General features: G+C 34.2%; 2 protein-coding genes and 1 long non-coding RNA gene across 3 annotated transcripts; all 3 read left to right on the top strand.

Annotated features, from left to right (window-relative positions):
- Positions 1-4,263: 4,263 nt before the first annotated feature.
- On the top strand, positions 4,264-4,733 carry LOC149987291 (uncharacterized). The gene is made up of 2 exons (XR_016498831.1): positions 4,264-4,352; positions 4,472-4,733. It is a non-coding gene; the product is annotated as an uncharacterized LOC149987291 (long non-coding RNA).
- On the top strand, positions 4,519-6,906 carry LOC112273020 (uncharacterized). The gene is made up of 6 exons (XM_024501332.3): positions 4,519-4,835; positions 5,219-5,377; positions 5,625-5,792; positions 5,921-6,075; positions 6,196-6,350; positions 6,566-6,906. Exons 1-6 carry the CDS (start codon positions 4,736-4,738, stop codon positions 6,618-6,620), a joined length of 792 nt encoding a protein of 263 aa, XP_024357100.1. The 5' UTR covers positions 4,519-4,735; the 3' UTR covers positions 6,621-6,906.
- Positions 6,907-12,373: 5,467 nt separating this feature from the next.
- LOC112273035 (thiamine thiazole synthase 4, chloroplastic) lies at positions 12,374-13,956 on the top strand. Its single transcript, XM_024501361.3, has 2 exons — positions 12,374-13,385; positions 13,528-13,956. Exons 1-2 carry the CDS (start codon positions 12,456-12,458, stop codon positions 13,684-13,686), a joined length of 1,089 nt encoding a protein of 362 aa, XP_024357129.1. The 5' UTR covers positions 12,374-12,455; the 3' UTR covers positions 13,687-13,956.
- Positions 13,957-14,357: the final 401 nt, after the last annotated feature.

Raw genomic sequence — 14,357 nt, 5'->3', positions numbered from 1 at the left:
ATAGAGTCAAGAAATTATCAAAGATATTATATCAATGTATTAAAGTATTTTTTATGAATAAAAGATATGTAAAGAATGATGGTGAACATTCCATATATATAATATAATTAAATATATTTATATTGATTATTTTACTTTATTTTTATGATTTAATCATTTTAACTAATACCAAAAGTTGATGGATTATTTCAAAACAAAAGTTTTTTAAAAAAATGAGATGAGTGATTAGGAAGAGTTTCACTATGATTTAGAAGTGGAGTTTGTGAGAGATTGTACTAAAAAAATCATTATAATGAGCCAAAGTAAGTATATTGAAGAGGTATTGAAACAATTTAACAAAGAGGAATATAAGCCTATTGGAACATCTTTGGAAGTCAATTTGAAGTTGATAAAGCTCACAAATGAAGAATTTACTTAAGTTAAAGATCAAATATAAGGTACTCTATACAAAACAATAAAATATTCACTTATATATGCAATGGTTAGCATAAGGATAGATCTTGTATATACAATGAGTATTGTAAGCCAACACATCTCAAATATGGGACAAATTTTTTGGACAACCATCAAATAGATGATGAGAAACTAAAAAGGTATTTTATACTTCAAATTATGCCTTGGAGATTGTGAATCATTAAATTGACTCATTAATTATTTTAAAATAAGAAAATACATTTAGAATACTTAACCATAATATATGGTGAATAGTATAAAAAAAATTTTGACAAATAGAAAATTAAAATGTTAGTCGTAGAAATGGAATATTAGTAAGTCTTAGAAGCAATTAACTTAGTTGATTTAATATTTTTTACTTATTATTGAGTACTAAGGATTATTTATTAAGATCAATATTTATATTGGCTTTATATCTATATATATTAATTATAAAAAAAACTATAAATAATAGTTTGTAGCTAAAAAAGAACATAAAAAAGAACCTCATATCTTTTTAGTTATTTATATAGAAAGTAAAATTTATAGTGGATTTAATTTTTTTTATACCATAAAAAATCATCAGGATAGGAAATTATATCTTTAAAATAATATCAGAAATATAGAACCATTATAGTAATTTTTAGAATTTATTGAGAATTTATTTAGAATTTTTTAGGAATTTTTAGAGTAATTTCTAAGTCTTTGGTAAAAATGAGTTTTACCACTTCAAAAGCTATTATGAAGAAATGGAGCAAGTTTTGAGGCTACGTAAGATTTCTAGGCTAATTAGGTATTTTTAAACATGATGGTAAAGTCAAAAATGCAAAAATATTGGTTTTACTAGTAGAAAATAGGAGGACTTGTAGCTAGTATAGTCCTTGTAAGAAAGGAGGTGCACAAGTTCCATATGGATTGTAGCACCTTGAAGGTAGTTAGGAGGATAAAACTAAGGCCTTATGACCTCTCTTAGATACTCTTATACACTACATGTGAGCCTTGGTGAGGTTCAAATCTTTGATCTATAAGTAAGTTATCTTTGACGTAAAATATTTTCACTTAAATTTTTTATTTATTAACTTGTTATTTTTAAATCTTCATAACTTATTTATAGTAATTCGGATTTACATGTTTCTTAAATCATTGGAAAGATTTTAAAAAATTAAATTTTTAAAAATATTTTTTACTTTTATATTTTACTTTTTATTGGATAAAAATTCAATAAACAAACTAGACCAAGTTTTGGATTGTGTAATTGTTTGATTTCATTTATTATAATTTTTTTTTATAATTTTTTTTATGCTTAATATTTTCTTCTCCATTTTATACCACCAATTATAAAAAATTCTTAATTGAAGCCATCTTATAACTTGGGTTGAAGAGTGAATTTTACACTCACAAAGATGATAATATTATTTTATATAGTTATTGTGATGTGGATTAGGTTGGAGATGCAAATGATAAAAGATCAACAATGGGAGATGTGTTCTTTGTTGGAGTGGGAGATATCTCATGGAATTGCAAGAGACAATCAATAATTATAAGGTCAATAATAGAGGTAAAATACATGATAGCAAATTATGGTGTAATAGAAGTAATATAGCTAAGACAACTTTTGGAAGACATTGAAGTAGTGCAAATAGAAGCAATACCAATAGAGTAACAATCAAGGATGTTTGATTTTTGAAAAAAATCAAAGTATCATTTAAGTACCAAATACATTAATATTTAACATTACTTTGTAAGAAAGAAGATTGAAATGGAATTAATTGATATGAAGTATTATGTAATAAAAGACATGCTTATTGATTTGTTGAGAAAGGTATTAGTAAAGAATAGACATCACATGTTGACAAATAGGTGTTGAAAGTAAGAGACATCTTATTCCATACTCTCTTTGTGTACAACCTTGCTAATGCTATATATTGTGACTTCAAAATTCTTTTTCTTCAATATTTTTTTCCTAATCCTATCAAAGTTGTTCCTCCAATACATATAATATCTCTTTATTGTATGAACTTGTCATCTAAATCAATTCATCTTAATTGCATTTGGTAGTCCAGTGGAGTAACTTCACTCACATAAGATTAAAAGTCTTCTATTTCTTAACCATTATTTATTTATGGTTTTGTTTTATCAAATTTTTATATATTATTTATTTATTTATTTATTTAAATTTTTATTTATTTTTATTTATTTTTATTTATTTTTATTATTTTATTTTATTTTATTTTATTATTTCTATTTTATTTCTATTTTATTATTATTTTATCTTATTTTATTTTTATATATTTCTTTATTTATTTTATTTTAATTTAGTTTTTTAATTATTTTATATATATATATATTATTTTATTTATTTATTTATTTAAACTATCCAAGAATCAGCTCATGAGAGTTCTTACATGCATCACTTTTTTCAACAAAGAAACAACCATACTAAAACATTAATCACAACACCACAATTGCTTATTATTACACCAAAAAATATATATAAGAATCCTTCCAAACTTGTTGTCGAACCACTACTAGAAATCAACTATCACCTTGCAACGACATAGCAAATCTCGACCAATCTAACATGGTCATTAAGTCCTAAGTCATGTCCTCTCTTTAATGCTAGTAAATTGTCTCCACGCCTCTGCAAAGCCACTCCTCTAATTTCCTTTGATAGGAACGCCTTCATCTCACTGCCTCCTTTGAAACAACTACACAGCTTAGATCCATCAATATCAATCCAACGTAGCACCAACATTGCTTCTCTTTAGTCAATTTGAACTCTTTTAAAAGTAGCACCCCTTCTTCTTCCTAATTAGCAACTTTTTCTACTGATCTGGATTTACTCTTATGCCCTATGACCAACAATCTTATTTTGCTATAATCCTCACATTCTTCTTCTTAGAGTCTCCCACTTATCTCATGAAACTAGATCATATTTGATTTTTCATCCAACTTTGGCACAAATTGCTACTTTATTCAGCTATTCTCACTTCTCCCTCAGCACAAACACTTTAGGCAGCATACATGTCTCCTACCAAATCATCCACTATTCGACTTCCTTATCTACTATATACTACACTTTGCACCACCTCGTCTTGTTGCCCTCACTAATTTTGTTACATTCAAATTTTAGTGCTTCATACCTTGTCCATTTAACATTATTGATATAACTTGCTCGGTCCAAAATTGTCTAGACTAGAACATACGCAATTCAAACCCATCTAGCAAAGTACGTCACCAATTTGTTGATTTGTTGATTTGTTGATTTTTTTTTTTTTTTTTTTTTTTTTTTTTTAAATCTTTGACACATTCTTATAAGAGATTGTTAGGAGCTCTTTTAGAAGTCTTTCTTATTCTATTTTTGCTTTATAATAATATATCCAAAATATTTTATTATTTTTAGTATATTCTTTTAATTCTAAAGGTCCAAATAACATATTTTCTACTGTTATCTCTTTCTTCATGACTTTATTAATATGACACCACTATCCTTACTTAATCTAATTTTAAACCACAATTTTTTCATCCACCATTATAATTGTACTCAACTCTTAACACCTAAATGAGACTTTTTTTCAATAATTTATCCTACTTAAATATATCCAAACTTTTTTCTTTCTAACTCCATGGATTTATTCTCATATTTATTCTAATTACATTGTGAGTCATAAAATTTGGCTCATATAACTAATTGGATCCAAAAAGACATGTGAGTATCCTTTGCATAGGCAAAACCATCCATTATTGTCTAACCTAACTTGTCTACACACAACTACATTGAGAGACGGTGCTTTTCATCTCTCTGGTTGTGTTAGAGTTAGCTTCAATGCACTTAATTGGTCCCACAAGTGCTTGCAATCAATTCTATTTCAAGAAGACTTGGACTCATATATGCAACCCAACCCAACATTCCTCTTCAGGTGCACTTAATTTTCCTCATTTGCCAAGTGCATATTATTTGTTGCCCTTTTGTGAGCATCAGGTGTATGCCTGTGCAGAGGTGGATTCCAAATCATCTATTTTCGATAAAGTGGTGCAGGTGGACTTTTGAGGGTCCGCATTTCTCACTGTTCACCATTTCTCCACATGCGGTTCGGAGCTCTGAGGAAAAGGGTTTCTGGAAGTGGATTGTCGAGAAATGGGTCCTGTCTTGGTGGAGCTCGCGATTTCTGGAGCTTGAATTGGCGAAGTGGGTTCATCGCGAATTGCGGGAGAATACTCCCTTGGCGTGCGTGAGTTGGAAAAATTGTCGTCTTTTGCAGGTGGGTTTGGTTGGATTCAATCGGAGGTGTGGTGGATAGGGATGAAGACGAGAGGAGCTATGGGGGAGTGGAGAGTGGCACTGGTGGCACTTCTTACCGTTCTAAGGTTTGCGGAGTTGTGGCAGCAAGCGTCGGCTGAAGGTGAGATTTGAGTTTGCGAGAATAGGGCTTGATGTAGATTTTGAAGAGGATGCGATTTGTAATCGCAACTAGGATGGATTTGAGCTGAGCATGATTCCTTGGTCGGCCCACTGATTGATGGAAGGTGAATAAGATGGTTCGAAGGGCCTGTAGCAGATTTGGTTTCTCTTACACAAGATCACAACATTAGCAACAGAAAAGATGCATTTTCTTTGCTAGGGCTTGAGACAGCGGTGTAATTGTATGTTGAGGTGAACTAATTTTGTGATACAATGCCGACAGTCGTTGCGGAATTGGGTTTCGTCGAAAATCCTCTGGACCCTAGCTATGCAAGATTAGTTGCGCAATTGAATGACGGGAATTTGTGGCTGTTTTCGTTGCAGATTGTTTCTGGGATAGCAGATGTCAGAACCTCTGGATGGGAGGTTGTGGTAATGGCTATGTGGCAGTCCAAACCTCTAACGACTGCCAGGGCCTCTGTGCAGTACAGCAGTATGAAGCGTGTCCTCTTTTCTTCACACGTTTCCAGTGTTGCAGAGAAGGTCTCCTTTCCATTTTACTCCTGCTTATACAGCCTGTGATTCTGAATGGTTTGTGTAGTGATGAGACAGGGTAATCCAAATGCTGCGAGTTTTAGGTCGATGGTTAATTGTACTGGAGATTATTATTCATGTCTACTCGTCCTTGAATTCATGAAGTATATCTTATTCGTGTGGCAACGGAAGTAATTGGTAGACTTTTAGTGTATAATTGTTATCAGTCTTCTGACGTAGCTGAGATTTGAATCAGGTAGAGCAAGACTAAGCAGTACCTGCAGTAAGTGCCCGAATAAAAAAGATATAGGTAGTGATTGGATCTGCTGTAGTGACTGCTCCGAGCCCTTCATCACTGAAGCGAAGAGCAAATTTGGCTACTGTCAGACGGATGCTTATCTAAGCGTCCAGCCAAAACCCCGGGGTGAGAATCTACATCTGCTAGCTGCACGGAATATGTCATATCTGTGGATCCCTAGTAGTACTTCTTTATCTTTATATTATATAAAATCGTGCTTTGCTTAATAGTATCGTTCAAATTTTCTGGACCAGAGTTATTCAAGTGGCATGCTCGTAGCTGGACGACTTGCTCCGGTAAATGCAAGAAAGCCAAACGAACCAGGGAAATCCAGTGCCTTCGGTACATGGAGAATGATCCCCATTTGGTTGAAGTTGTGGAGAATGATAAATGCCCGAATTCTGCTAAGGTATTTTTTTCATTCATAAGCAACTTTGCTAAAGCCCGTACTCGCATGTCTTAATTATTGCTGACACATGCCAAGGTTTGCGACCGCAAACTAACAAGCGCAATGACATTTATGAATCAGCCTTCACACAAAGAACGATGCATTCCTCGTGGTTGCAAGGGTTCCAGTCATCACAAGCGTCGAAAGCTGCCAGCCTGGGCAATCGTGTTGATCAGCTTGACATGCCTCACAGTCGTCGGAGGTCTGGCTTTCGCTGGTTTCATAATCTACAGAAGGTATGCATGTTCTCACTCTTCTGTCGTGAAATCCAACAGGCGTTAAGTTTCCAATTAGGATCATGTAGCCTCTGTTTTCTAGAGGTATGGCGTTTACACACCAAACCCTGCATTTGCATGACAGTGTAAAACATGTGTACACCGAAGTATGTCATTTGCTCCTTTGTGTTTTTACAAGCAGATGCTAACACATATTTATTTGTGCCGATGTGCAGACGAAACGATTCTAGTAATCATGGGTTTGTGTATGTCATGCTGGATAACTACTGATGGCAACAAATAACCATCCTCTTCGTAACTTTTGAACCTCACCATTGGTAACTGCTTCGTATTCTAGTGCAAATTAGTGTCAGGAGTGCTAGGGTTGGTTGTGTATAATTTCAGTCAACTGTAAGCGAGGAGGTTCTTCTTCCTTTCATGAACTACCAACTTTCCTGGGAAGACTTCAATTGCTTTGAGTTGCAAGGAGAAAGAATGCTTCTTGGAAGTGCTCTAATAGTGTGTAAATTTTCCATAATTGGCCAATTTTTTTAAAGGATTTACCATTTTATCAAAAGCACTAGAATGGCCGTTGTCAAGTTCAAAAAGTCTTGAACCAAGACTAGAGAACAGAAACGGTGTTACTTCTGAACAAAAAAGAATTGTCTTAGTCTTGCTTCTAAATGTAATAACTCACAAGAAGGTTGCATGAAAGCATTCTATAAACCACAAAGTCTGTAATCCAAGTATTAATATTACAAGGTGCTTCTGCAATAATTTCCTAAAAGTAGGAAACTCTTGGGAAATTCTTTCATAACCACATGGTGTATGCTAACACACTTTTTGATATTTCTTTAGGTAGGTATAATAATTCTAAATTGGTTTTATTTATTTCTATTTGCTTTCATTTACTTAAATAGTATATGTTGTAGTGACAACAAAAACATTTTGGCTTGAATTTTTTGATGTTTTAAAAGTATTTGTACTAAAAATTTATATGTTTATTGATGTTTATTTTTGTTCATAAAATTTTATATATTAATGACAATCTAATACTTAATGAGCTTAGGTTATTATTAAATCATCTATTTATGACTAAACAATTAATTAAACTATTTCACAATAGCTTCATTATGCTTGTACATTGATTAATGTAAAAAATCACTCTAACTTATTATTTTATGAATTAAACCATAAATTATAGAAAAGTATTTATTATATGAATGTAAATGTTAAGATTTTCTTTAAAATAAGAGTAAAAAAATCATACAAAACAACTTGGATCTTTAAATAATCAAATCTTATACTATTTTACACTAAAATTTAAAATATAATTTTCAAAATTACATTTTGAACATTTAAAAAAACCATATATGTGATCTTGCTAAAAAAATCAAGTAATATAGGTTACGTTAAATATAGATCTTTTAAAGGAATTTTTTTATTAAAGTATTAAAGTTGGATGTTTAAGTTTTATTTAGTATATATCCGAAATTAAATGAAAATAACTATTGGAATGTATTTTATTTTATTAATATATATGCATAAAAATATAATTATTTTAATAAATTTTTTTAATTTAAAAATAAAAATCATAATCACATTACTTTATTTTAAATAAAAAAAATATCTTTATTTGATGCATTTGATATTAAAGATGATCTTTCAAGAAGCATTGTTAAGATGTTTACTTTTAATGTGACTTGAAACAAATCAAAATTAAAATTTCATAATAATAATAATATGTCAATAAATTATTTATGATAACTTTCAAAATAATAATAATTATTTTAAAAAAAACACACACATACACACAATACTTTTCTTAAATTTTAAAGAGAATAATAATGATAAATTATAGAAGTATACTAAATAAGATATAAAAAATAAACATATAAAAAATAAAATAAGGATAAAATTTTAAAAATATTAGACATGAAGTATAATGAAATTAAAATAAAACTGAATAATGCTTGGAAAAATTACATATGGCATAATTATTATAAAATAAAATAAAATAAAATAATTATTTTAAAATATTATGCAAAAAGAAATAATTGAATATAATAATTTAAATAATACTTCATGTTGTATGATTATATTTAATTTTAATTTTATGTAAAATATTTATTTTTTATTATCAATCAATTTGATCTTTGATGATTTTATTTTTTATATAATATTAATTATGAATTTTAAAAATAATATTTGATAATACTAATTTATATTATCTATATATTTTAACATATATAGATAAGATTTTTTTTAGATAGAACCAAATTAATTAATTTATGTATAATCTTAAATTGCCGTAGTTTTTTTTATCATTTAGATTTTCTTTCAATGATGTCATGAATTGATAATAATACTTCTGATACATATATATATATATATATATATATATATTCCTTCTAATTTCATATACATGTATTTTATTTTAAATCTAAAATTATGCATTGAATCTATAAAATTTATTTACATAATTTGTAAGTCCATATTTTTAAAGTTTTACTAGTAGCACTTCAACTATAAGTCAAAGCATAGTTAGTGCTTGCCAAAAATTAATAGATATCGACAATCATATATCAATCATTATCCAAATCAATCTTAGTCAAAAATATATGTAAATTTCATGTTAAATATAAAATAAAGTAAAAAAATATGAATACAAATATAATTTTAGGAGGTCACAAATGATTTAAAAAACCAAAGCATTGTAGAGATGCATCATTAGTTTTGTACTTGTTTTTAGATTTAAATTTGTATACATATATATATATTAACATCATTCCCACTTCTATTGTTCTTAATCCACGCTCCCTCCATTTTCATCTCTCATCTCCATTCTTCATTCTTCCATTCCTAATTCTCATCCCAACCCCTTCTATTTCCAACTATGGCCATAGAATTTCTCCTTGGCATGTTCTACTTTGCAAACAAGGTTGTTTACAATGCTTGTAACAACTTAATATCAAGAAGGTTTAGAGCATATGAAAGAGTTGATGTCTTGGGGTGCATTATTTGATCAAAGTGAAGAATATATACACTAAAAAGGAAAAACGAAAAAATGGGAATAAAAAAGTAATTAATAATAGTTGTGAGCAAGCATTGTAAACAATGTCTTTTGCAAAGTGGAACATGCCAAGGAAAAATTCTACTACCATGGTTGAGAATAGAGAGGTCGGAACAAGAATTAGGAATAGGAAAACAAAAGGTCAAGATGAGAGTTGAAAATGAAGAAAATATGGGTTGGGAATAAGGGAGGCAATGTCATGTGGTAATACAATTTTATAGTGAAAAATAAAAATATGAATGTTATTATAGAAGAGCCTATTTGAAAGATATAGTAAAAAAAATAAATATAAATGATAGAAAGATAATAAAAGATTTGGTCGTAATACTACCTAGTATAGAAGGAACTTCTATTTACTTTATAGAGACATAAATGAATCAAATCAACGTAAATGAAATAAAAAAATAATATAGGTACGTCTAAAAGAAAATTAGCAATAAATTAAAGCAAAAATTACCTCAAAATATCAAAAATTGATATTTGGAGAAGACCAATTGTCAACTTGGGTCAAAGTCAGATTCTAAGACATAAAACCATATTAATAATGTTCTTGGTAGGATGAGGGTTTGAAAAATAAAAATATGTTTACAAATTTGAGGATTTCTTGAGTTCTATAGTGTGTATATAAGTGAAATTTGGATAGTATCTTAGTGTGCTCGTTGTAAATGTGTATGAAAATTTTGAGGTCAATCGAATGGTTAGATTGAAGTATATGAAGGTTCTTATGGATTGAGATCTCAAAAATTGGAGTTTAAGGGTCAATGAGTGTTTTTAAGATCTTCAGCAATTTGTTAATTGGATTGAATTAAAATTTCCGACTTTGAATGAAATTTGAGAGCAATTCAATAATTCAAGAAAGAAATATTGATATTGTAAATTCAGCATTTAGGTTGGAGTAGGAGGCCACCTAATACTTAATTAGATTATCTTGCATTTCTCTCAATTGGTAAGTGGGATCAATTTCATCTTTTTTATGCTTGTTTCTAACTAAGTTATTAAGAAGTGTGTAGAATTTGAATTGATATCAACAATTTTCAATCTTCTATAGAATTTGGTAAAAGTTTATTTAAGATTTATAGTTTGATAAGAATTTGTTTAGGATTTATCTAGGATTTAAGATTTCATTAGGGCTTCAATTAGGATTTGACCTAGAATTTGCTTGAGATTCAGTAAGGTTTTAGTTAGGATTAAATTAAGATTTGATTAGAATTTATTTAAAATTTCTATTTTTAATATTTAAAAAGGATTCTTTATTATTTCTTTGAAATTTTTTATTTCTAATATTTCTTTAAAATTATTGTTATTTCTTTAAAATTTTGTTTTTATATTTCTTTAAGATTTCTTCTTATTTTTCTTTGAGATTATGTTCGGACTTCTTTATGTTTTTTTATAATTTGTTTTAAATTTATTTTAGATTGGTCAAAGTTTGGTTAAGATTATCAAAGTTTACTTGAAGTTTATTTAAGATTCTATTAGACTTGGTAGAATTGTTGTTTCATTTCTACTTACCCTCTACAGTTAGATGCCAGGTGCATTCTCAAGTAAGAATACACACAATATGACAATGGAGATGATGTTAATGATGGTTAGGATTGGTTGGACCAATTTAGTGAAACAATGGGTCTATTTAACATTTCTCTATCTATCTATCTATCTATCTATCTATCTAAACTTTTATAAGAGGAAGACTAAGGGAATGGGTCTTGAGAAGCTTGTATAGAAATATGAAGAATTGAAGCTTGTCGAAGCCCCGAGGCGATGAGAAAGCGGAGCTCAGTCATGCAAGTGGCGATGCGAAGTGCTGCTGCTGCTTGGTTTGCGAGAGCGACGAGGAGGAGGCCTGGTCATCGAGGGAGCAGCAGAAGGGGCGTCACAACCAACGCCTGCATTTCACCAGGCGCGCTTGGATCAAACCCAGAATGGCATCCCCTCTTCTCATCCGTTTGTCGCCCGCCAGAATGCTTTTCCGGAGATGATACCCACAGAATCGATCGGCGTAGTTCGTGGAATCCTATCTTCTTGTCTTGTTTTACACCATTCTGCTGAATTTTGCCTACTCGCATGACATGCTGAATCAAGCGAACGAGCGAACTGGTTGGTTGCTTGATTTCTGAGGTGGACTTTCGAACTTGGATGTGACCCAAATTTTTGGTGATGTCTGTGGTTGCTCATGAAGACATTCGACGCGTGCCACCTCGCTGGATTCAAGCGCGGTTTTATGGGGGTGCTTGATGCGTAATATCCAGTGCTAGACTCAGTTTAGAGACTCAGGGCAACAAACTCGTTGCGGAGTCGGAAGGGGAAAATATCTGGGAGTCGCGACTCATTCGTGATTGTTGACGGAAACAGGGCCGTTGATGGGCCTTGTCGTGGAGGCTGGGAAGCAGAGGTCGTCAGGCTGGCGACAACGAACCTCCTGTCCCGCGAATTTTTGCATGGAAAGCCTAATGGCGCCATATTTTCCATCCATGAGTAGCCAAGCGTCCATCGAAACCCTTCACCCGGTCGAATCTAGCTCACTTTTTCAAAAAAAATTAATGAATCGACTGCACTTCGGAATTGCTCAAGACAATGTGGTTGTGCTGAACAATTCTGAAGTGCTGATTCCGGCCGAGAAACTATCAGAGAATTCTAATCCCAAGCTTATCCTCTAACGAGACTTCGATTTGACACGCTGTTAGCATGAATGACCCTTACCGCAGCGTTTTAGCAGATAATCCGAATGGAGTAGTGAAATTACGTTAGATATTTTGGTGCAGGCACAAACTCCATGGGAAAGGGTATCACCAGATTCATTGTATGCATGTCCTATTCCCTTCATCCAATTGCAGTCCGAAATTTCTCCTCGGGAACATTCTTATCATAGTGACCACGGAGAATCTTTTGCAACTTTTGTCCCCTTTGTCATCACTCCCAGATCGGCAGCTTATTAAATCTGCAGGACTCCCATGTGTCCATTGCTCTTTTCTCCAGGTCTCAATCATTCTTCTGACTTCGCAATCTGCCGTCTTTCAATTTGTGATTGTCGACACCAATTCTCTGCTCGTAAGACAATGGCTGCGACCGTGAGCATGCAGGTTGCGGGACTTGCTGCAGGAGTTGCCTTCGCCCCAGAGATCAGCAGCGGCAATGTGGGATCGTCCTCCAGCTCCCTGGCCGGCGTCAGGATGGTGGTCTCGCCCAAGGCCCAGCTCAGGCACGCACGCTTGCCGGCCGCCAGCGCGTCGATGTACTCCGATGCCAAGTACGACTTGAACAACTACAAGTTCGAGCCTATCAAGGAGTCCATCGTTGCGCGCGAGATGACGCGGCGCTACATGACCGAAATGATCACTCACGCCGACACCGACGTGGTGGTGGTGGGAGCTGGGTCTGCGGGCCTGTCGTGCGCTTACGAGCTGTCGAAGAACCCGAATGTGAAGGTGGCCATCATCGAGCAGTCGGTGTCGCCGGGAGGAGGCGCGTGGTTGGGCGGGCAGTTGTTCTCGGCCATGGTGGTGCGCAAGCCGGCCCACCGCTTCTTGGACGAGATTGAGGTGCCCTACGAGGAGTTGGAGAACTACGTGGTGATCAAGCACGCGGCTCTGTTCACATCCACGATCATGAGCAAGCTGCTGGCCCGGCCCAACGTGAAGCTGTTCAACGCGGTGGCGGCGGAGGACTTGATCATCCGGGGCGATCGCGTGTCCGGCGTGGTGACGAACTGGGCGCTGGTGGCGCAGAACCACAACACACAGTCGTGCATGGACCCGAACGTGATGGAGGCGAAGGTGGTGGTGTCGTCGTGTGGGCACGACGGACCGTTCGGCGCGACGGGAGTGAAGAGGCTGCGGAGTATTGGGATGATCGAGAGCGTGCCCGGGATGAAGTGCCTGGACATGAACGCGGCAGAGGACGCGATTGTGAAGCACACGCGGGAGGTGGTGCCTGGCATGATTGTCACGGGAATGGAGGTGGCCGAGATCGACGGGTCGCCACGAATGGTGCGTTTCTTGGATTTCAGCAGTGGAAAGTGTAGCGGCAATGTGCATTGTTGTCTAGATGTGTTGTGTGACTTGCATGAAGGAGATCAATTTGACTTCTGGAGTTGGATTTAATGATTGTGAATGTGAATACGCAATTCAGGGACCGACATTCGGAGCGATGATGATATCTGGGCAGAAGGCTGCGCACCTGGCCCTGAAGGCGCTAGGCCTTCCCAATGAGCTTGACGGAAACTACAAGCTCAATGTGCACCCTGAGTTGGTGCTTGCATCCACCGACGACGAGACCGCATCCGCCTGAGCCTTGACCATGGGGAACAAATTATCCCTCGAACTTAGTTCTTTTTGGGAAGTGGGATCTCTTGTGTCCATTAGGTAATTTCTTTGTAAGTAGTGGAGCAGGAGGTTAATCTCTCTGAAAACCAATGTGTGATAGAAGTAGGAATCGTATGACTGCTCTTAGGTTATGAGTCATTTCTCGTTAGCGAAGTTCTTTTTTGGGACTTCTATACTTGTGCTGTTTCTAAGTTGTTGATTAATGGAATGGAACAGCTCTCACTGTTAACTTGAATTGCACCGGGGGGTGCTTGCTTCTACGAGCAGGCTGAGAATAACCGTAATTGACCTGATCAAGAGAATGCCTGGGAGTGGAGTGCGAGTGTGCTTGTTTCTTGAGTGCATGACGGAATTCGCGAGCTCGGCAATGAATACTTCAATATCGCTTTGTTTGTGGAATAGGGATCAAGCGTCAATAGTTACCTGTATTGTCTTATTTGTTTGAATGTGTGATAGCTTCCTTGCGCACAAATTGCTGATGGTCCTTAAAACTTAAATTTAGACCCAGACATCGCTTGAATTGGCTTGTGGAACAATCGTGAACGTATATAATAGAAGAGACTTCCAGTTCCTGTTTTCGAGTTTCACTATACTGGCGGTGAAGGTATTAGACCTATTTTAACCGATGTGTAAACT

This window comes from Physcomitrium patens, chromosome 20 (assembly GCF_059467195.1).
Source record: "Physcomitrium patens ecotype Gransden chromosome 20, ASM5946719v1, whole genome shotgun sequence".
Classification (NCBI taxonomy): domain Eukaryota; kingdom Viridiplantae; phylum Streptophyta; class Bryopsida; order Funariales; family Funariaceae; genus Physcomitrium; species Physcomitrium patens.
The sequence above is the reverse complement of the archived record's forward strand: the minus strand, read 5'-3'. Positions and strand labels throughout refer to the sequence as shown.

Excerpts from the sequence above, each read along its gene's own strand:
- LOC112273020 (XM_024501332.3), top strand. The coding sequence starts at position 4,736 with ATGAAGACGAGAGGAGCTATGGGGGAGTGGAGAGTGGCACTGGTGGCA. Across the intron at positions 5,793-5,920 it reads CGTCCAGCCAAAACCCCGGG|AGTTATTCAAGTGGCATGCT; the intron begins GTGAGAATCTAC and ends TTTCTGGACCAG. Across the intron at positions 6,351-6,565 it reads GGTTTCATAATCTACAGAAG|ACGAAACGATTCTAGTAATC; the intron begins GTATGCATGTTC and ends GCCGATGTGCAG.
- LOC112273035 (XM_024501361.3), top strand. The coding sequence starts at position 12,456 with ATGGCTGCGACCGTGAGCATGCAGGTTGCGGGACTTGCTGCAGGAGTT. Across the intron at positions 13,386-13,527 it reads TCGACGGGTCGCCACGAATG|GGACCGACATTCGGAGCGAT; the intron begins GTGCGTTTCTTG and ends TACGCAATTCAG.